We start from the raw sequence: 24,411 nt of genomic DNA on the forward strand, positions 1-24,411 counted from the left end.
TCACAGAACTAGAACGAAAATTTTCACAATTTGTATGTAAACACAAAAGACCCCGAATAGCCAAAGCAATCTTGAGAACGAAAACGGAGCTGGAGGAATCAGGCTCCCTGACTTCAGACTATACTACAAAGCTACAGTAATCAAGACAGTATGGTACTGGCACAAAAACAGAAAGATAGATCAATGGAACAGAATAGAAAGCCCAGAGGTAAACCCACACACATATGGTCACCTTATCTTTGATAAAGGAGGAAGGAATGTACAGTGGAGAAAGGACAGCCTCTTCAATAAGTGGTGCTGGGAAAACTGGACAGCTACATGTAAACGTATGAGATTAGATCACTCCCTAACACCATACACAAAAATAAGCTCAAAATGGATTAAAGACCTAAATGTAAGGCCAGACACTATCAAACTCTTAGAGGAAAACATAGGCAGAACACTCTATGACATAAATCACAGCAAGATCCTTTTTGACCCACCTCGTAAAGAAATGGAAATAAAAACAAAAATAAACAAATGGGACCCAATGAAACTTCAAAGCTTTTGCAAAGCAAAGGAAACCGTAAGCAAGACCAAAAGACAACCCTCAGAATGGGAGAAAATATTTGCAAATGAAGAAACTGACAAAGGATTAATCTCCAAAGTTTATAAGCAGCTCATGCAGCTCAATAACAAAAAACGAAACGACCCAATCCAAAAATGGGCAGAAGACCTAAACAGACATTTCTCCAAAGAAGGTATACAGACTGCCAATAAACACATGAAAGAATGCTCAACATCATTAATCATTAGAGAAATGCAAATCAAAACTGCAATGAGATATAATCTCACACCAGTCAGAATGGCCATCATCAAAATATCTAGAAACAATAAATGCTGGAGAGGGTGTGGAGAAAAGGGAACCCTCTTGCACTACTGGTGGGAATATAAATTGATATAACCACTGTGGAGAACAGTATGGAGGTTCCTTAAAAAACTACAAATAGAACTACCATATGACCCAGCAATCCCATTACTGGGCATATACCCTGAGAAAACCATAATTCAAAAAGATTCATGTACCAAAATGTTCATTGCAGCTCTATTTACAATAGCCAGGAGATGGAAACAACCTAAGTGTCCATCATCGGATGAATGGATAAAGAAGATGTGGCACATACATACAGTGGAATATTACTCAGCCATAAAAAGAAACGAAATTGAGCTATTTGTAATGAGGTGGATAGACCTAGAGTCTGTCATACAGAGTGAAGTAAGTTAGAAAGAGAAAGACAAATACCATATGCTAACACATATATATGGAATTTAAGAAAAAAATGTCATGAAGAATCTAGGGTTAAGCAGGAATAAAGACACAGACCTACTGGAGAATGGACTTGAGGTTATGGGGAGGGGGAAGGGTAAGCTGTGACAAAGCGAGAGAGAGGCGTGGACATATATACACTACCAATCATAAGGTAGATAGCTAGTGGGAAGCAGCCACATAGCACAGGGAGATCAGCTCGGTGCTTTGTGACTGCCTGGAGGTGTGGGATAGGGAGGGTAGGAGGGAGGGAGACGCAAGAGGGAAGAGATATGGGAACTTATGTATATGTATAACTGATTCACTTTGTTATAAAGCAGAAATTAACACACCATTGTAAAGCAATTATACTCCAATAAAGATGTAAAAAATATTAAAAATAATGAGAAAAATAAAGTAAAATAAAATAAAATGCTTCTTGGAAGGTAAAGAGCAGAAGATGAAGGAAGATCCATAAATAAGGGACATTAGTGAATTGCTGAACTCTAAGCACTTCTACGCTTACCTAAAAGTTATGAAAACTCATGTTCAAGTGTAATCATAGTTGTCTTAAATAGCATGTGAGTGTTACATAATTCTAAGTTTCATTCCAGTGCTATTCTTGACAACATCACTTATAATTCTTCCACTCTGGTCATCATTGCCAGCACTTAGGTTTCCAGTCATCCCATATGCAGATTTTTAAAGGATATATTAGTGTATTTCAACTCATATCTGCATTACTTATCTGATTTGCTGCCTACAAGTTTGCCCTCATATTGTATAGAACAAAAAATATTTTGCATATTGAAATCTTTTTGCCCAGAAAGTTTCCATCAAGAGTAGAGAATGAGATGATCAGCCCTATTTGAAGCAGTCTGTTATGCATTTTAAGATGTCTCGTTACCTCACATGCATGATTTGGCTAAAAATGAACTAACGCTTTTGCATTTTCTCATTTACATGGAGTTTGAAGCTGCCATTCTTAGCAATCAACCCCTAACCACATTGCTTCAATCTGCTTTATGGTGACTGAACAGAGATTTCTCATACATAGAGTAGAATATGCTTATTAATTGCAGTTCATATGTTTCTTTCTTGTCACCATTTACAACTTAAAAAGAAACAACGAGGATATTTGTATAGCTGATTCAGTTTGTTATAAAGCAGAAACTAACACACCACTGTAAAGCAATTATACTCCAACAAAGATGTTAAAAAAAAAGAAAAAAACATATAGCTAAGTTTTTTAGAAGATTTTTAGAGCAGTGAAACTCTTCTGTATGACACAATAACAGCAAATATATTAATGGCATTATAATCTTTCAAAACCCATAGAATGTACAACATCAAGAGTGAACCCTGGGCTTTTCTGGTGGTACAGTGGTTAAGAATCCGCTTGCCAATGCAGGGGACACAGGTACGAGCCCTGGTCTGGGAAGGATCGTACATGTCGCAGAGCAAGTAAGCCTGTGCGCCACAACTACTGAGCCTGCGCTCTAGAGCCCGTGAGCCACAACTACTGAAGCCTGTGCACCTAGGGCCCATGCTCTGCAACAAGAGAAGCCACCGCAATGAGAAGCCCGTGCACCGCAATGAAGAGTAGCCCCCACTCACTGCAACTAGAGAAAGCCCGCGTGCAGCAACAAAGACCCAATGCAGCCAAAAAATAAAATCAAAAATTTTTAAAAAGAGTGAACCCTAATGTAAGTTATGAACTTTGGCTGATACTGATGTGTTAATTCAGGTTCAGCAATTGTAATGAATGTACCACTCTAGTGGGGGATGTTGATAATAGAGGAGGCTATGCATGTGTGTGTACAGGGGATGTATAGAAATCCTCTGTAATTTCTGTTAAATTTTACTGTGAATCTAAAACTGCTCTGAAAAATAAAGTCCATTTAGGCTTAAAGACTTAAATATAAGACATAACACCATAAAACTCTTAGAGGAGATCATAGGCAAAACATTCTCTGACATAAATCCACCGATGTTTTCTTATGTCAGTCACCCAAGGCAATAGAAATAAAAGCAAAAATAAAGAAATGGGACCTATTCAAACTTACAAGCTTTTGTACAGAAAAGGAAACCATAAACAAAACAAAAAGACAACCTACAGGCGGGTAGAAAATATTTGTAAATGATGTGACTGACAAGGGGTTAATTTCCAAAATATGCAAACAGCTCAAACAACTCAACAACAAAGAAACAAACAACCTAATGGAAAAATGGGCAGAAGAACTAAACAGACATTTCTCCAAAGAAGGCATACAGATGGTCAACAGGCACATGAAAAGTTGCTCAACATTGCTAATTATTACAGAAATGCAAATCAAAACTACAATGAGGTACCACCTCACACCAGTCAGAATGGCCATCATTAAAAACTCTACAAGTAACAAATGCTGGAGAGGGTGTGCAGAAAAGGGAGCTCTCCTATGCTGTTGGTGGGAATGTAAGTTGCTGCAGCCACTGTGGAAAACAGTATGGAGGTTCCTCAAAAAACTAAAAACAGAGTTGTCTTAAGATCCAGCAATCCCACACCTGGGCATATATCCAGAGAAAACTATAATTGGAAAAGATAAGGGGAGACCTTCAAGATGGCGGAGGAGCAACATGTGGAGATCACCCTCCTCCCCACAAATACATCAGAAATACATCTACATGCGGAACAACTCCTATAGAACACCAACTAAACGCTGGCAGCAGACCTCAGACTTCCCAAAAGGCAAGAAACTCCCCACGTACCTGGGTAGGGCAAAAGAAAACAGAAAAAACTGAGACAAAAGAATAGGGACAGGACCAGCACCTCTGGGAGGGAGCTGTGAAAGAGGAAAAGTTTCCACACACTAGGAAGCCCCCTCATTGGCGGAGACGGGGGGTGGGCAGGGGGGAAGCTTCAGAGCCATGGAGGAGAGCACAGCAACAGGGGTGCAGAGGGCAAAGCAGAGAGATTCCCGCACAAAGGGTCACTGCCGATCAGCACACCAGCCTGAGAGGCATGTCTGCCCACCTGGTGGGGTGGGTAGGGCTGGGACCTGAGGCTCGGGCTTTGGAGGTCAGATCCTAGGGAGGTGACTGGGGTTGGCTGCGTGAACACTGCCTGAAGGGGGCTAGTGCGCCACAGCTAGCCGGGAGGGACTCTGAGAAAAAGTCTGGAGCTGCCGAAGAGGCAAGAGACCATTGTTTCGGGATGCGCAAAGAGAGGGGTTTCAGAGTACCGCCTAAACGAGCTCCGGAGATGGGCGCAAGCCATGGCTATCAGTGCAGACACCAGAGACGGGCATGAAATGCTAAGGCTGCTGCTGCAGGCACCAAGAAGCCTGTGTGCAAGCACAGGTCACTATCCACACCTTCCCTCCTGGGAGCCTGTGCAACCCACCACTGCAAGGGTCCCATGATCCAGGGACAACTTCCCCAGGAGAACACACCACGCACTACAGGCTGCTGCAACGACACGCTGGCCTCTACCACTGCAGGATCACCCTGCATTCCATACCCCTGCCTCCCTCTGGCGTGAGAGAGCCAGAGCCCCCTAATCAGCTGCTACTTTAACCCCGTCGTGTCTGGGAAGGGAACAGATGCCCTCAGGCGACCTACACGCAGAGGCGGGGCCCGATCCAAAGCTGAACCCCAGGAGCTGTGCAAAGAAGGAAGAGAAAGGGAAATCTCTCCCAGCAGCCTCAGGTGCAGCAGATTAAATCTCCACAATCAACTTGATGTACCCTGCATCTGTGGAATACCTGAATAGATAACAAATCATCGCAAAATTGAGGCAGTGGAGCTTGGGAGCAACTGCAGACTTGGGATTTGCTTTCTGCATCTAATTTGTTTCTGGTTTTAGGTTTATCTTCGTTTAGTATTTAGAGTTTATTATCATTGGTAGATTTCTTTACTGATTTAGTTACTCTCTTCCTTCTTTTTAAATATAGATATATATATATTTTTCCCTTTTCTCTTTTTGTGAGTGTGCATGTGTATGATTCTTTGTGTGATTCTGTCTGTATAGCTTTGCTTTTACCATTTTTCCTAGGGTTATTTCCAACCATCTTTTTTTCTCTTTTTTTATTACTTTTTAATTTATCTTTACTAATTTTTTATTTTTATTTAAATACCTTTATTTTCTTTATTCCTTCCTTTCTTTCTTTCCTTCTTTCTTTCCTTTCCCTCCCTCCCTCCCTCCATCCTTTCCTTCCTTCCTTCCTTCCTTTCTTTCTTTTTTTCTCCATTTGCTTCTGAGCCATGTAGCTGACAGTGTCTTGGTACTCCAGCCAGGTGTCAGGCCTGTGCCTTTGACGTCGGAGATCTGAGTTCAGGACAATGATCCACCAGAGACCTCCAGGCTCCATGTAATATCAAATGGCAACAGCTCTCCCAGAGATCTCCATCTCAATGCTAAGACCCAGATCCACTCAACGACCAGCAATTTACAGAGCTGGACACCCTATGCCAAACAACTAGCAAGACAGGAACACAAAAACACCCATCAGCAGAGAGGCTTCCTAAAATCATAATAAGGTCACAGACACCCCAAAACACACACCGGACACAGTCCTGCCCGCCAGAAAGAAAAGATATAGCCTCATGCACCAGAACACAGGCACCAGTCCCCTCCACCAGGAAGCCTACACAACCCACTGAACCAGCTTTAGCCACTGGGGGCAGACACCAAAAACAATGGGAACTACGAACCAACAGCCTGCGAAAAGGAAATCCCAGTAAAGTTAAGCAAAATGAGAACACAGAGAAACAGAGAGGAGATGAAGTAGCAGGTAAAAACCAACCAGACCAAACAAATGATGAGGAAATCGGCAGTCTACCTGAAAAAGAATTCAGAGTAATCATAGTAAAGATGATCCATAATCATGGAAATAGAACAGAAAAGATACAAGAAATGTTTAACAAGGACCCAGAAGAACAAACGAGCAAACAATGATGAACAACACAATCAATTAAATTAAAAATTCTGTAGAAGGAATCAATAGCAGAATAACTGAGGCAGAAGAAAGAATGAGTGATCTCGAATATAAAATAGTGGAAATAACTACTGCAGAGCAGAATAAAGGAAAAAGAATGAAAAGAATTGAGGACAGTCTCAGAGACCTCTGGGACATTAAACTCACCAACATTCGAATTATAGGGGTCCCAGAAGAAGAAGAGAAAAAGAAAGGGACTGACAAAATATTTGAAGAGATCATAGTTGAAAACTTCCCTAATATGAGAAAGGAAACAGTAAGTCAAGTCCAGGACGCACAGAGAGTCGCATACAGGATAAATCCAAGGAGAAACATGCCAAGACACATGTTAATCAAACTATCAAAAATTAAATACAAAGAAAAATATTAAAAGCAGCAAGGGAAAAACAACAAATAACACACAAGGGAATCCCCACAACAGGTGATCTTTCAGCAGAAACTCTGCAAGCCAGAAGGGAGTGGCAGGACATATTTAAAGTGATGAAAGGGAAAAACCTACAACCAACATTACTCTACCCAGCAAGGATCTCATTCATATTCGATGGAGAATTTAAAAGCTTTACAGACAAGCAAAAGCTAACAGAATTCAGCACCACGAAACCAGCTTTACAACAAATGCTAAAGGAACTTCTCTAGGTAGGAAACACAAGAGAAAGAAAAGACCTACAATAACAAGCCCAAAACAATTAAGAAAATGGTAATGGGAACATACATATTGATAATTACCTTAAATGTAAATGGATTAAATGCTCCAAAGATACAGACTGGCTGATGAATACAAAAACAAGACCCGTATATATGCTGTCTACAAGAGACCCAATTCAGACCTAGGGACACATACAGACTGAAAGTGAGAGGATGAAAAAGATGTTCCACGCAAATGGAAATCAAAAGAAAGCTGTAGTAGCAAATCTCATATCAGACAAAACAGACTTTAAAACAAAGACTATTACAAGAGACAAAGAAGGACACTACATAATGATCAAGGGATCGATCCAAGAAGATATAACAATTGTAAATATTTATGCACCCAACATAGGAGCACCACAACAGATAAGGCAGATGCCAACAGCCACAAAAGGGGAAATCGACACTATCACAATCATAGTAGGGGACTTTAACACCCCACCTTCACCAATGGACAGATCATTCAAAAATGAAAATAAATAAGGAAACACAAGCTTTAAATGATACATTAAAGAATATGGACTTAAATGATATTGAAAGGACATTCCATGCAAAAAACAACAGAATACACTTTCTTCTCAAGTGTTCATGGAACCTTCACCAGGATACACCATATCTTGAGTCACAAATCAAGCCTCGGTAAATTTAAGAAAATTGAAATTGTATCAAGTGTCTTTTCGACCACAATGGTATGAGAGTACATATCATTTACAGGAAAAAAAACCTGTAAAAAATACAAATACATGGAGGCTAAACAATACACTACTAAATAACCAAGAGATCACTGAAAAAATCAAAGTGGAAATCAAAAAATTCCTAGAGACAAACAACAATGAAAACACGACAACCCAAAACCTATGGGATGCAGCAAAAGCCATTCTAAGAGGGAAGTTTATAGCAATACAAACCTACATCAAGAAACAAGAAAAATCTAAAATAAACATCCTAAACTTACACCTAAAGCAATTAGAGAAAGAAGAACAAAAAAACCCCAAAGTTAGCAGAAGGAAAGAAATCATAAAGATCACATCAGAAATAAACGAAAAAGAAATGAAGGAAACAATAGCAATGATCAGTAAAACTAAAAGCTAGTTGTTTGAGAATATAAACAAAATTGATAAACCATTAGCCAGACTCATCAAGAAAAAAGGGGAGAAGACTCAAATCACTAGAATAAGAAATGAAAAAGGAGAAGTAACAACCGACACTGCAGAAATGGAAAGGATCATAAGAGATTACTACAAGCAACTCTATGCCAATTAAATGGACAACCTGGAAGAAATGGACAAATTCTTAGAAAAGCACAACCTTCTGACACTGAACCAGGAAAAAATTGAAAATATAAACAGACCAATCACAAGCACTGAAATTGAAACTGTGATTAAAAATCTTCACACAGGGCTTCCCTGGTGGCACAGTGGTTGAGAGTCCTCCTGCCAATGCAGGGGACACGGTTCGTGCCCTGATCTGGGAAGATCCCACATGCCGTGGAGCGGCTAGGCCAGTGAGCCATGGCCACTAAGCCTGCGCATCAAGAGCCTATGCTCCGCAACGGGAGAGGCCACAACAGTGAGAGGCCCGTGTATCACAAAGAAAAAGTCTTCAAACAAACAAAAGCCCAGGAGCAGATGGCTTCACAGGCGAATTCTAACAAACATTTAGAGAAGAGCTAACACCTATCCTTCTCAAACTCTTCCAAAATATAGCAGAGGGAGGAACACTCCCAAACTCATTCTATGAGGCCACCATCACCCTGATACCAAAACCAGACAAAGATGTCACAAAGAAAGAAAACTACAGGCCAATATCACTGATGAACATAGATGCTAAAATCCTCAAAAAATTACTAGCAAACAGAATCCAACAGCACATTATACGGATCATACACCATGATCAAGTGGGGTTTATTCCAGGAATGCAAGGATTCTTCAATATACGCAAATCAATCAATGTGATACACCATATTAACAAATTGAAGGAGAAAAACCATATAATCGTCTCAATAGATGCAGAAAAAGCTTTCCACAAAATTCAACACCCATTAATGATAAAAACCCTGCAGAAAGTAGGCATAGAGGGAACTTACCTTAACATAATAAAGCCCACATATGACAAACCCACAGCCAACATTGTTCTCAATAGTGAAAAACTGAAAGCATTTCCACTAAGATCAGGAACAAGACAAGGTTGCCCACTCTCACCACTATTATTCAACATAGTTTTGGAAGTTTTAGCCACAGGAATCAGAGAAGAAAAAGAAATAAAAGGAATCCAAATCGAAAAAGAAGAAGTAAACTGTCACTGTTTGCAGATGACATGATACTACACAAAGAGAATCCTAAAGATGCTACTACCAGAAAACTACTAGAGCTAATCAATGAATTTGGTAAAGCAGCAGGATTCAAAATTAATGCATAGAAATCTCTTGCATTCCTATACACTAAGGATGAAAAATATGAAAGAGAAATTAAGGAAACACTTCCATTTACCATTGCAACAAAAAGAATAAAATACCTGGGAATAAAGCTACCTAAGGAGACAAAAGACCTGTATGCTGAAAATTGTAAGACACTGATAAAGAAATTAAAGATGAAACAAACAGATGGAGAGATACACCATGTTCTTGGATTGGAAGAATCAACATTATGAAAATGACTATACTACCCAAAGCAGTCTACAGATTCAATGCAATCCCTATCAAACTACCAATAGCATTTTTCACGGAAATAGGAGAAGAAAACTGCACAATTTGTATGGAAACATGAAAGACTCCAAAGAGCCAAAGCAATCTTGAGAAAGAGAAACAGAGCGGGAAGAATCAGGCTCCCAGATTTCAGACTATACTACAAAGCTACAGTAATCAAGACAGTATGGTACTGGCACAAAAACAGAAATATAGATCAATGCAACAGGATAGAAAGCCCAGAAATAAACCCACGCACCTGTGGTCACCTTATTTGTATTAAAGGAGGCAAGAATATAAAATGGAGAAAAGACAGCCTCTTCAATAAGTGGTGCTGGGAAAACTGGACAGCTACATGTAAAAGAATGAAATTAGAACACTCCCTAACACCATACACAAAAATAAACTCAAAATGGATTAGAGACCTAAATGTAAGGCCAGACACTATAAAACTCTTAGAGGAAAACATAGTCAGAACACTCTATGACATAAATCACAGCAAGATCCTTCTTGACCCACCTCCTAGAGAAATGGAAATAAAAACAACAATAAATAAATGGAACCTAATGAAACTTAAAACCTTTTGCACAGCGAAGGAAACCATAAATAAGATGAAAAGACAACCCTCAGAATGGGAGAAAATATTTGTAAATGAAGAAAGTGTCAACGGACTAATCACCAAAATTTATAAGCAGCTTATGCAGCTCAATATTAAAAGAACAAACAATCCAATCTAAAAATGGGCAGAAGACCTTAATAGACATTTCTCCGAAGAAGACATACAGATGGCCAACAAACACATGAAATGATGCTCAACATCACTAATCATTAGAAAAATGCAAATCAAAACTACAATGAGGTATCACCTAACACCAGTCAGAATGGCCATCACCAAAAAATCTACAAAGAATAAATTCTGGAGAGAGTGTGGACAAAAGGGAAACTCTTGCACTGTTGGTAGGACATACATTGATACAGCCACTATGGAGAACAGTATGGAGGTTCCTTAAAAAACTAAAAATAGAACTGCCATATGACCCAGCAATCCCAGTACTGGGCATATATCCTGAGAAAACCATAATTCGAAAAGAGTCGTGTACCACAATGTTCATTGCAGTTTTATGTACAATAGCGAGGGCATGGAAGCCACCTAAGTGTTCACTGACAGATGAAGAATAAAGAAGATGTGGCATATACATACAATGGAATATTACTCAGCAATAAAAAGAAACGAAATTGAGTTATTTGTAGTGAGTTGGATTGACCTAAAGTCTGTCATACAGAGGGAAGGAAGTCAGAAAGAGAAAAACAAATACCATATGCTAACATATATATGGAATCTAAAAAAAAAAAGGAAAAAAAAAGGTTCTAAAGAACCTAGGGGCAGGACAGGAATAAAGATGCAGATGTAGAGAATGGACTTGAGGACACGGGGAGGGAGAAGGGTAAGCTGGGATGATGTGAGAGAGTGGCATGAACTTATACATACTACAAATGTAAAATAGATAGCTAGTGGGAAGCAGCCGCATAGCACAGGGAGATCAGCTCGGTGCTTTGTGACCATCTAGAGGGGTGGGATCGGGAGAGTGGGAGCGAGATGCAAGACTGAGGAGATATGCGGATATATGGATATGTATAGCTGATTCACTTTGTTATAAAGCAGAAACTAACACACTGCTGTAAAGCAATTATACTCCAATAAAGATCTTTAAAAAAAAAGAAAGTATACATGCACCACAATGTTCATTGTAGCACTATTTACTGTAGCTAAGACGTGGAAACAACCTAAATGTCCACTGACAGAGGAATGGATAAAGAAGATATGGCACATATATACAATGGAATATGACTCAGCCATAAAAAGAATAGAATAATGCCATTTGCAGCAACGTAGATGCAACTAGAGATTATTATACTAAGTGAAGTAAATCAGGAAGAGAAAGACAAATATCATATGATATCACTTACATGTGAAATCTAAAATATTACACAAATGAACTTATCTACAAAACAAAAACAGACTCACAGACATAGAGAACAGACTTTTGGTTGCCAAGGAGGAGGGGGTTGGGGGATAGATGGTCTGCGAGTTTGGGATTAGCAGATCCAAACTATTATATATAGAACGGATAAACAAGGTCCTACTGTAAAGCACAGGGAACTATATTCAATATCCTGTTTTAAACCATAATGGAAAAGAATATGAAAAAGAATGTATATATATGTATAACTGAATCACTTTGTGTACAGTAGAAATTAACACAACATTGTAAATCAACTATACTTCAATAAAATAAATTTTTAAAAACTAAAGTCCATTTAAATGGAGGAAAAACACAGGTATGTTAACATACCTGGGAAAAGTTACATTATGATAACACAAAACAGAAAGAACGATATAATGAAATGTCATCAACATCCCTTTTGAATCCAAGAAAACTTCTGAATGGATGAGCGGGGATATTAAACAAGATTTAAATAATGACGCTAAGTGATATTTCATGATCCTAGAGAAGACAATTTGAAGTATCAACACTCCTTTTCAAAAGGGTTACTACATCTTTAAAATAATGAGTCATGGGGATTAACTTTAATTCACATGTTAATCAAATTATTTCTAACATGGAATGTTGATAATGTATTTGATACATTTTAAGACATGTACATTTTGATTTGGAATTTTAATGAAGCCCAGAAAAATTAGGTAGAAAAACAGCCCTTTCTTTGGTTCATATTGTAGCACAAATTATTATAAAAATATTCTTCAGTTTTCAGAGCTTCATGAAAGCAACTGCCTAAACTTTGCATTAAAACTGCTTATGTTAAAATTCAAAGGACCTTTCTAAAAGTAGATTGATACCTCACATTAGACAATAAAGATATTTTTGCTAATAGAAATTATATTCTAAACCAAATATACAGTAAAATTGAATCCTACCAGTCAAAGCATGGTTAGTTATATCTAACATTTAATTTATAACTACGGCTTCAATGGTGAATTTTATAGGCTAACGATAAAAAATAGTTAAAGGTTTGTAATTTGGGGACTAACAGGCTTTTATTCAAAGACTTTATATTTATCACACAGACAGACTCTACTCTGCATCTGAAAGCAGTTGGTTTCTTTCTGTTTTCTACTATTCCCTACATGAATTCTGAGAGACACATTACAAACAAACCCTGCACTCACCATGGCCTCTGCAGTTACATCTCTGGTGTGTTCTGCAAATTAATCTAAAATGTGATTTACAATAATTCCTTTTTCAAATTAAGACAAGGAACAGCCTGGAGGAGGAAACTACCAACATTAGGAAGGTAACATTTTAGACCTCTGGTGGGAAAGAGACCTGTGTAATTTTACTTGATTAAAACCACAGAGCTGTTTAACTTGGTTCCTACATTAGGAAAGCCAGTAAAATAAGCCAAGACCTTAAATGCTTACATTACAGAGTTTGCACTGTCTCTTTTTATCAGGGGCGAATTTAACCCAGCTGTCTTTCCATGTAGCAAGGCCCTGACCCCTAAAAATAGCAGAAGAATGGCTGGAAAATGTGGGTGACACAATCATCAACATCTTGCAAGAATTGCAGAAAGCTGCAATTCTACAGACTCATCTATTTTGTTTTCATCTCATTTACATGGAAAAATACCTTTAAGTTTTCATACTATCATGCTGCAAATGAACATTAACTTCTTGGTGAGCTTATTTATGCATTTACTTGTCACACTACGATAATTTTCTTTTAATGTGATCTCAACACATATCATAAAAGTGTGGCTCTCATCTACTTGAATTTCTAGAAGCCAGAATAAAAAAATTAGACCATAGGAAGGGATAGTATAGCCTTGATTATGGATTCAATTGACTGATTTTTATCCAACAGTGAATATCTGATCATCAGAAAATAAGTTAATAATTTCAGAAATGTACAACATAAAAAACTCTGAGAAGAATCTTAGAAAGTATCTGTTCAATGCATTTATTTTTTAGTTGAGGAGTATAGGCTCAGAGGGGATAAATGACTTCCTGAAAGTCATAAGCTAGTTATAGACAGAGCCACGTCTCCTAATTCAAGGCTCAACACACTTTGATTTCAACAATAGTACAACCAGACAATCATTTAAGGTCTGCAGAGTAGGAACTTCAAATCTTATACATCTTTTCTACATGTTTACGTTCACTCAGTGATATTTATTTCTGCAGCTTTAGGCTATAAATATAATACCAAGCAGATATGTAGAGCCAACGTATAATAGCCTCAAAGCAATCTTGAGGCTCCAACACCATCTGAAGTCATCTAATTCCATCTGCACTCTTGACTATGCCAGGCCAGGAAAGCACTGATGAAGAGAAAATTAATTTGTAAACCGTTGGTTTGCTAAAGCGAATCAAGCAGAAATTAGTAAATTCACTAGTAATTAGTAAATTAGTGGGTCTTAGTCTTTACATTAATACTCAATTTTGTTATGCATATTGTTTCTTCATTCAACCAATATTTACTGAGCATCTCCTATGATCTAAACATAGCACAGACAACAGTGAGCAAGACAGGACTTCCCTGGTGGCCCAGTGGCTGAGACTCTGGGCTCCCAATGCAGAGGGCCTGGGTTCCATCCCTGGTCAGGGAAATAGATCCCCCATGCATACTGCAACTAAAGATCCCTCATGCTGCAATGAAGATCCCGCATGCCACAACTAAGACCCAGCACAGCCAAATAAATAAATAAATATAAGAGTGAGCAAGACAGGCCATGTCCCTGCCCTCATGGAATTTACAATCAAGTAGCAGAAGCAGAAAATTAACCAATAAACAAATGACAAAATAATTTTAGCGTGCCATAAATGCTACTGAAGAAGTTGAACTGGGTGATCATGGTGGTAAAATTCTATTTTTGGAAAGGTGGCCTTTTTGAACAGGTAACATATGATCTATGATATGTGTGATGAGAAAGAGGCAGCCACATGAGAAGCAGGAAGGACAGTATTCCAGGCAAAGGGAAAGGCTAAGTAAGAGGCTCTGATGTGGGAATGCGTTTGGCGTTTGGTTGTACTACAGTAGGCAAGGAGGAGCAAGGTAGTGAAGACATAGGCTGGGTAAGGGATTTGAAATAGTTTTTCCCAAAAATAATGTAAACACGAACCCTTTTTTAGAAATGAGTCTAAACACTACACAATTTTATTATCTTATTATACACAGGTGGGACAAACTTCTGCATTAGGAAAGCCATAGTGATTCTAAATCATGTGTAATATACTTATTTTTAAATGCATATAGAAAACAAGTCTCAGGTAAGTGCTTAAATATGATTTTGTTTACAAGGAAAAAAAAATTGTACAGCGTTTTGACCACCTGGAATTCAGAACTGCATTCCGTTTAAACATGAATGGGTCTATGGATACATTATCATCTGGTTTACCTTGTCCAGCAGGTAAAATCTCCAAAGGACTAAGGCTGAAATCACTCATTACTACTGAATTAGTCAAATGACAAAATGTTCTTTAAATTATGTGATGCATTTTTTTGGTATTAGTGCAATCTATTTTCGTAGCACGAGTGTCATATTTGTCATATGTATAAAATACATAGAATGGTTAATAATTTCCTATAATTATTAATATATAAATATACATATATACAATGAACAATAATTTACTGGAAGATTAGGCAGGTCTGTAAGGTAAAATATCTATGTATATAAATACAAAGATCCTGGGCCACCTGAAATTGAAGGATGTGGATCAAGCATCTGAATTCCAGTTTTGTGAGCAGCTACCGTCATATAATCAAGCCTGTGAGAATTTCTAACCCTCTCTGAAACTCACGTCTCTCTCAAAAGTATAGGTTACTATACGTTACTAGGTTTAAGAGACAATGAAACAAGAATTTCCAAGCATCTGGCACACAGAATAAACTCAATAAATTTTAGTGCTTCTCCCTCCCCCCATATATTTCCTCTAATAAAAACAGTAGCATCTATGATACAGGAATTATACTCATACAGATTTCATTTGTACCTCTGAATCAAAATTTTATGATATTTTTCACATTAAGAGATATAGGTAGGACAAAGGAACTGCTGCTAAAGCTCTTTACACATCAAACCTGAATTAAGACCTAGTGTTTCTAATTGTTCTGCTGCCTGGAACCGTCCCATTTTGACTGTCTAGCTCCTCCATCTCAGACTGTGTTTCCTTCATCTCAGACACAAACACGTGCCCGACCGCAGTAAATCACAGTTAATCGCATGTCTTAAATTAAAAGACAAAAATGATGCACAATTGGGAGAAATTGTCAGTTGGTGAATGAGTCTCCCTCATTACACTTCGTGCACAGGATGCATGCCAAGTCTGTGTTCCAGGCAAGAAGGTTCAGTCTATGACACTGAGGTACAACCTTTGTGCAGAGCAGTCTGGTCCAAAGAATCAAATGCTTTAAAACACGCAACGCTGTAATTGCAGCATATATGGAACATTCAATACAGGACTGTGCATAATCATGAACAATTAGAAGGAACCAAAATATTCACTGACGAGGGACTCAATAAAAAGACTAGGTCTTGGCTATTAAAGGAAAAATCTATGCTGTTACAAATGATTTTTTCATATTGAATAACAGGAGAAAATGTCCATGAAATATTCTTATGTGAAAACTGCTTACAAAACAATGTTTTTTTTTTTTCAGGATTATATAATTGATGGAAGAAGCAAGAAAAGAGAGAGAGAAGGAGGAGAAAGACACTGGGAAAATATACAACAAAAATGTTAACATTTGTTATCTCTGAATTGGTCATACTTTCTAAATTTTCTAATTTTCTAAAAAAATCTTTCTAAGTTGTTTAAAATTACACTTGAATTTATCTCTGAATCTATTGCAAAATGTCAGTTTTAAAGATCCATAAGAATCTTTTAAGGTGAACTTACCTATTATAATAAAAACGTCATCGTAAAATTAAAAAATAATCCCCCAGTAAGCACTTAGATACAATTCTATTATTTCATTGGTTATACAGACAAAATAAACTTTGTAAAAATGTATTCTATAAATACACAAGAAAACCATGTTCAGCAAAATTAAACGTTCAATACAATAACTTATTCCAACATATACCTTATATTAACATACTAGAAAAAAATCATTATAAATTCTTACTAATTTAATAGTAATACCGACAAACTATAAAATATGTTCACAGCAAACCCAACAGCCTTGAATTTGAGGAACTGAAAATCTTCTCTCCTCCACCCACCTACTCTCTCATTATTTTCTACACTGTAATAGAAAGACTTTACATCTAGCCACCTAGTAGTATTCTGATGCTAAAACCTGACAGCAAACAACATATACACACACACAAATAAGATGAGAACAAATAAAGTTTTGCAGTATATCACCAATCATGCTAACTTTTGTTTCATTTCAATTTTAGAAGAAAAGAATATAAAAAACCCAAGAGTAGAGTCATTCCAAAGGTACTGAACAGTCTACTAACCTTGAAATAAGAAATAAACATTTCCTGCTCTCTTTTATTTCTCAGGGGCTGGGGTGGGAAAAGATAATCATATTTCGGTAAAAGCCCATATCTCAACCTCAGGCGTCTTTGTGTCCCACGGGTAATATTTCCATTCCATTCTTAATGGAACAAATTTCTAATCAGAATATGTATTCAAAAATAATTGAGGCAATGCAATGTCAACACATCATGCTGCCATCAGCGTTCCTGGTGCTGGGAATTGACTTGGCACACTCTGGTGTGACAGGGAGTCAGGGCAGTGCAGACACATCAGACATGATGATGAAGTGAGGGGAGCCAGCAAGGACAACACAACAGCTCTGCTCCTCTTTGGGTGCTTAAGTCAGTGTTGGATGAAAGCTTCTAAGCTGTAAGAGGCCAACCTTAAAACCTTTAAGGATGACTTTTAATGGATCCAGGCCAGGACCTCAACTTTTAAATCAGCATCAGTGTCTACTTTTATAAAGTTATTGAGAATTTTTCAAACAACAGTCACTTTCAGAAAGGTAAACACTGCCCCTAGATTTTTAAATTATTAAAATCTCAGGACAACATACACTACTGAATATATTTTGTGATGCTCTGAAACAGTCCCAAGGTTTAAATCCAGGTTTCTTCAAGTTTGACAATATACTGGTAGTTGTTGAAGCCGGGTGATGGGTAATAGGGCTCCTTATCGTATCCTTCTACTTTTGACTGTGCTTGACATTTTCATAATAGAAAATGGAAAAAATAGATTTCTTTCAATGTATTTTATATTCAAAATTTTACTGACTTTTCCTTTGGAAATATATGAGATCTGATTTGTGCTTCTGATTATTTAATGCTTTAACAAGCAATGTGAACTTTTAAAAAATCTACCAAGCATGATGTTGATCATAAAAAAAATTTTTTTTTCACTCCTGAAAAAATGTTACCAGGATCTGGAATGATAGAAGAAGTGCACCTAAACAAATGCAGTGCCACCATCTGCCTGGCATTCTCACAGTGTGACAAAATAGACTGGTAATTAACTGCTTTCCTACCGAAATCTGCCAGCTTTAACTCCCCCGTGTCACTGATCAGAAGGTTCTGTGGTTTCAGGTCTCTGTGCAAAATATAACGCTGGTGGATGTAAGACAGCCCTCGCAGCAACTGAAATAAAAACAACTGAAAAAATAGGGAGACAAAAGTTAAAATCTGAACACAGACAAATGCCAGTTTCTACATACAGTCTGCCAAGTACTTGTGTTTAGTGAAAATGGGTACCCATCACTAAATTTCCTACCAAACTATTTAACCAGAATTTGCATAAGGGTATGGAAATTCCTAATTCATTAAGAAGTAAATCTGAAAATTTCTAACAACCTATTATGTCAACCCAGAGTGATACCTCCTCAGCCAGAAAGATCTATAATCCAATCTGTGTTCTATAAATTAAGCACAATGTAAAGAATCATTTTTTAAATAATATTTTATTTCTTCAGGTCTAAATTGATGCTTGAGACAAAGGAAAAAAAATCTATCCAGAATATTATAAAAAGAAGCAGAATTTTTTACTAAGTTTATGTAAATGTGCATGTATTCAATTCCATAGAAATGACATAAACATGGTACCCAAGGATTCACCCATTAACATGCTTTAAGGAATGGAAAGATAAGATGATTTCAAGTAATTAAAACAAAAACAGTCACATGGTCCAATTATTACTGGATTGTAATTATATTGCTTTTGCATATATGGCCATAGAGATTAGGCTGTTGCCTAAAGACAGACAGGTACCTTCACTAATTACAGAACAGACCCATCCTAAAGGGAAAGGAAACACAGAAAACAGAGAAATCAAGAATTCAAGAGCAATGGTTTTATAAGAAATAATTTTAAGAAGTGACTGATGGCCTTCCCTGTTTAGTTTCATATTGGATCCTATCAAATGTTCCCAATTTTGATAACAAAAAATGTGAGTCACTAGGCTTTCCAATATTTATAAAAATGTTTATAAAAAAGAGACTATCTTTAAACAATTTACTTGCCAAAATAATTCTAATTGACATAGTTTTTAAAAATCAATCTCCTAAAACAAAAATAAAAACAAAAGGTTTTTTTTTTTGCATGTGGGATCTTCCCTAACTAGGGCACGAACCCGTATCCCCTGCATCGGCAGGCGGACTCCCAACCACTGCGCCACCAGGGAAGCCCAAAACAAAAGGTTTTAAGTGCCATCAATACCGGAGTCTATGTAATCAGCTGGTAACAAAATGCAGTTTCAGGGAAATTTTAAATGAATTAGATGCCAAGTGTGGGCAGTATAAGGATTCCAGGATCTTCAAATGGAAAAGACTGGCAACTCCTTGAGGGCCCTGGAAGCTAGCATTTCTGGAATATTTTCCAACTAACTAGGGGCTCTGAAAGCCAAGTAAATTTTTTAGAGAGTGGATACCTTGAAATAACAGTAGATGAATTCATTTCAAAATCTCTGTATGTGATAATATGCTGTGGAGCAGTGAAGGCCTCGGATCATTATTTCCAGAATCTAAGTACCAGAAACTAAAAACCTGTTCTGTGTTAGCCTGGATTAAATTACTGGCTCAAGAACCTCGGGACTCCTGGACTCCTCTTTTCAATCCTTTCTGTGTAGCAGATGGAAAGACTTAACGCCATCACCAGCAGCTTCCAGCCTCGTTCCTCACTTCTAATACCCCCTGCATCCTGAAGCCGAAAGCTTACAATTTCTAAGAAAATCCATATCCCTTCAGTTTAGAAGGGAGAAACGATGAGCAAATAAAGCCGCTTTGTGTTTTCAAAATCTTTTCATCAATCAATCAATCACAGAGGCAGACCACATAACAAACTTAATTTCAAAAATAAACTGATTTTGAAAAGAAAGTTTGCATTCTGCAAGGTGCTAGCAGAGACTTACCAGACTGCGATTATCTATTTAACCACAGCAACACATCTTAGTTGAACAAGCAATGACACGAAGTGCCAGCTGCCGTTCTATGCATCATAGAATACGAACTCATTTGATCTCTGTAATAATTTTAGTGGTGAAGGTACCACTATTAAATCTGTATTAGTGATGAGGAAACTGGGATCAGTTTAAGTGGCAGAGCCAGGACTCAAAACCAACAAGTTTGACTCCAAACTCCATGCCCTTAACCACTCTACTATAGGAATCTTGGCCAGAACACAAGTAGGGAGTCTTGATATAGAAGCTGCTTCCTCCAACTAACAGGATAAAGTCTGGGCATCTAACAGCATGGCCTTCGAGGCTGCTGAGCTGAGCCCTGATTCCAGCTGGGTGCCCAGGCATCATCACTCTACATTCCCTGACTCCAAGCAGTCTCACGCACGCCCATACGCAGAGCATACTGCTCTTCAGCCCTTTACCTTTGTTCTTACCTATTCTCTGACAGAAAAGCGCTGTGTCACCTTTGCCTGCTAATCTCCATGTATCTCTTAGGTCTCTCCTCAAAAACCGCTCCTCCCTGGAGGCTTTCCTGACCCTAGGCCTTCCCTCTCCCTACAGGTCTGTGTGAGGGGTTCCTCCTCTGTGCTCCTGGGGCAGCCGCTATATCTGTCTACTGCAGTTATGGTATTACCCTATCTCCCTCAGACTGTGTGCCTTAACTACCTTCCTAACCTGGGTCCACAGCTGACACTCACATACCAGTAATGTGATGACTGAACAGAATTTAGGCACAGCTGGACGAAGTAGATACAGAAGTAACAGACGCCTGGAATGGGAGTCTCTAGAAGCTAAGGGTAGAAGTGGGTAGATCAAGCAGTCCCAAAGGGCTCTTCTTTTAATACCTTTACCAATTAGTGAAAATATATAATCCTCATGCTAATCCAGAAGCTATTCAAATAGGGTAGCGTATTAAAGAGGATTAAGAAAATCAGTGATAGGAAAGGATGCAACCACACACTCCAACTACAGTTGTATACATGACAAACTAAGCCCCAAACAAGACAAGCAGAACCCCAAACATTGAGTTGGAGCCCCAAACAAATTTTTAAATCTTTGATCAATGCACAAAGTCAGAACAAATCCCCACAGAATAAATTCATTCAGGATTTACTAAGTGTCAACCATGTGCCAGGTGCTGTCATGTAAGAGGGATGCAAAGATGAACAGGATATAAGATGTAGTCCCTGGACTCGAGGAACTCACAGCCCACTGGGTATGACAGACACATAAACAGATAACTACCACCTAAAGAGGTCTGCACTGTGACAGCAACGTGAACTGAGTGTACTGAAGGCACAGAGGAGGGAGGAAACTTGTCACTCTGAAAACAGAATTCATTACACATAAAATTTTAATAGGAAAACAAGCATTCACTAGATGCACAAGATGAAGTGATGTATTATATGACAAACCTCTTGCTGTTCTGAGGGGAAAAATTGAGGAGACCAAGCAAGCAGATCACTAAGAAGACAAATTAAGAAGAAAATTTTAAATAAATGAAAAGAAGACAATATATGAAATAGTAAAATTATCAATGCACCATCATAATAGTAATGGTGGCAAGGGGGGCAACAGTATACTTCACTGAAACCATTAGTAAACTTGGTGTTTTAGAAATAACATTTTAATGTGTTTAACAGAAAATATACTGCTAGCTAGGGGTGGGAAGGCCACAAGGAATTAGCACTGAGTTTAATAGAATGTCCCATGGAATATTCTTTGGGAGTGTTTTGAGAAAGGCAAGTCTTGGGCATTTCTTCCTTTAGGCAAACAGGCAAGTATCTAACTTGCCCATGTAAATTTTTCAGAAAGTCACTTCACTTGGTGGTTGTATAAATCACCACATAACAAGCTATATTTGATCTCTGTGAAAACCAGAGGATACTATGAAAACAAGAAGGACCACCAAAGAGGGGGCCACATGCAGAGAAAGAGTAAAAATCAGCTTTGCTACTCACTAATAAAACTTGGTGAACATCAATGCAATCTCAGGTACTGAGAAAAAAGGAAGAGAGAGTAATACTAATTGAAGGCTTACACTCATTTAAAGGCTGTTTTAAGTAATTTTACATATATTTTATAATCCTGTATTTTTCCTTTTCTTTTAAACAAATGAGAAAACTAAAGTTCTAAAAGCATGAGAAACTTAAAGTCATCCAACCATCACACAGCACTTGTGAACTTTCCACTACACTTCATTATCTTAAATGAGGTTGATGCTTACTAAACGCATGGATGGATACAGTTATACACCCAATATAATCAAAGTGCTCTGATTAAGTGAACCCAAGTTTGTAAGCCTCAATTAGCATATTATGTAATGAGCATATGATTCCTGAATGTCTATTTTTGCTACTTAAAATCCTCTTAGAAATAAATAACATGGCAGAAGACAGCTTTATGTCCTGAAGCTGATAAACTAACATATTTTCATTTCTATCTTCTTATTTTTCTACTGTAGTAGCCATAAGGTCTTTCTAAGAATACCTTGTCCCCTCAGGATATTCTATTCAACTTTATAAAAGGAGATATCTTCAAATCCTACAGTATGATCACTGAAGAGTTATACTCTAGTTCGAATATGTTCACTTTTTGCAATAAGAATCCCCATGGGAAAATGCCTTAAATAGCAACGATACGATGAACAGGGACACTTTTACCAGCAGCAGATCTATCTATAGCCATGTTGTCTTGCCATCCCCCACAGAAAGCAGCTCATATTCTCAGGGCTATGGCATATACTTCTTGGGAATATCCTTTAATACTCCTTCTATTCCCTTCTGAAACTCTTTAGACTTTAAGTAGGTAAAGAATATGAAGATAAGGCTTTTTACCAAAACATTTAGAGCAAGCTGGTAAAAAGCACACACACACATCATTGGACTTAATATATTTGTTACTCAAAAGAATTATTGCCACTTGCAGTGAGCAACAAATTTTATACTCCTCCACCCCCGTCAAAGTCTAAAGATGTATGATCAGATGCTCTTTGTCTCAATGCTTACAGTCATGAGATTTCATGAATGGTCTGAAATCCAGGCATTATTTAATAAATGTGGTTCCATTTAATATGAGACTAAGCACAGTGAACATCTTGCAGATTTTCCAGGCTTGGGTCAACTGTCTTCAAGGGATGTCCACGGTCTCTTAGGGCTTATTAGAGTGATTAGCAATGCACCCTATGCCTTATGGCACAGCAGCAATTCTTACAAAGAGAGTTAGTTAAGCTACTTTTCTGTCACCTGGGGACCAAGTTTAAATCTTTGTATCTTAGGTTTTTCATCTTAAAAATGAGATTGTCTCAGACGCCCTTAATATTCATTCATGCTGTAAAACTGTATCCTTTCATTTTATGAATAACAGAAATAGAAGGGACTCTACAAATTGAGCAGCTGTAATAACTGCCATTTACTAAATACTAGTATATTAATCCTTCCAACACTTCTGCTAGGCAGATACTATTATCTTTATTTCACAGATAGAGAAATAAAGGCTCAGAGAAACTAAATGAATTGGGAAAAGGGACCCACAGCAAGTGTAGTAGAGGTAGTAGAGATAGTTCCCATTTTTGTCTTGCTCTGACACCCACAATTTAAAATACTGCTACCCAAAAACCATGTATACTATTTGATTAAAGTAGTTACACATTGTGTGAATCCAAGGCTAGAAAATGTGACATTGGCAAATAAACCAAAGTTGTACATGGCTAATACATGCTTCAAATAATATGCTCCATGCTTAGCACCACATCATTTAAAACTCCACAGGATGCACAAACATTAAATTACTCATGCATCAAACTTTCTAGAAATGAAAAATAATTAGAAAATTTGAGTCCTCAAAATATCTACTGAATGTAAAAATACATTAAAATATGCATCAGATAATGATTTTACTGCAATACTAGGTCTTCTTCAACTTTCAAAAGAATGATTCAGTCCATTTAGTTGAGTTTCAAATTTGCAAATACCTAATGCAAATATCAAATCATAATTTGTAATACAATGTACATAATACATTTCCAAATAGTTTATATTTTACAAGACATCATTGCAATTTTATGTGTTGAATTTTTTAAAAAGAATACTAAGAAGGTTATATGGAGATATAAGGGAGATAGAAATAAAAGCCCAGATAGTAAAACATTATGGTATAATTTATTTGTCACTTTGGACACACTTGACAGTATTAAGTGTGCTACTGGGATAGTGTAAGACACAAACATTCATGACAGGGCATCAGGTCATAGATGTGTCCTTTTTTGCCCTGTACTACAGATAGATCTGGGTCTTAGAAAATCTGAGTAGTAAGGACAGT

General features: G+C 37.6%; 1 protein-coding gene across 1 annotated transcript in view; it reads right to left on the reverse strand.

The window, feature by feature from the left end:
• The window catches only part of CDK14 (cyclin dependent kinase 14), a 554,405-nt gene that overhangs the window by 268,218 nt on the left and 261,776 nt on the right, over positions 1-24,411 (reverse strand). Inside the window, exon 7 of the mRNA XM_082846673.1 lies at positions 18,169-18,292. Coding sequence (XP_082702799.1) covers positions 18,169-18,292 — 124 coding nt within the window. The remainder of the gene's footprint in view (positions 1-18,168; positions 18,293-24,411) is intronic.

The sequence above is a fragment of the Leucopleurus acutus genome (genome assembly GCF_964270905.1).
Source record: "Leucopleurus acutus genome assembly, chromosome: 9".
Taxonomy (NCBI): domain Eukaryota; kingdom Metazoa; phylum Chordata; class Mammalia; order Artiodactyla; family Delphinidae; genus Leucopleurus; species Leucopleurus acutus.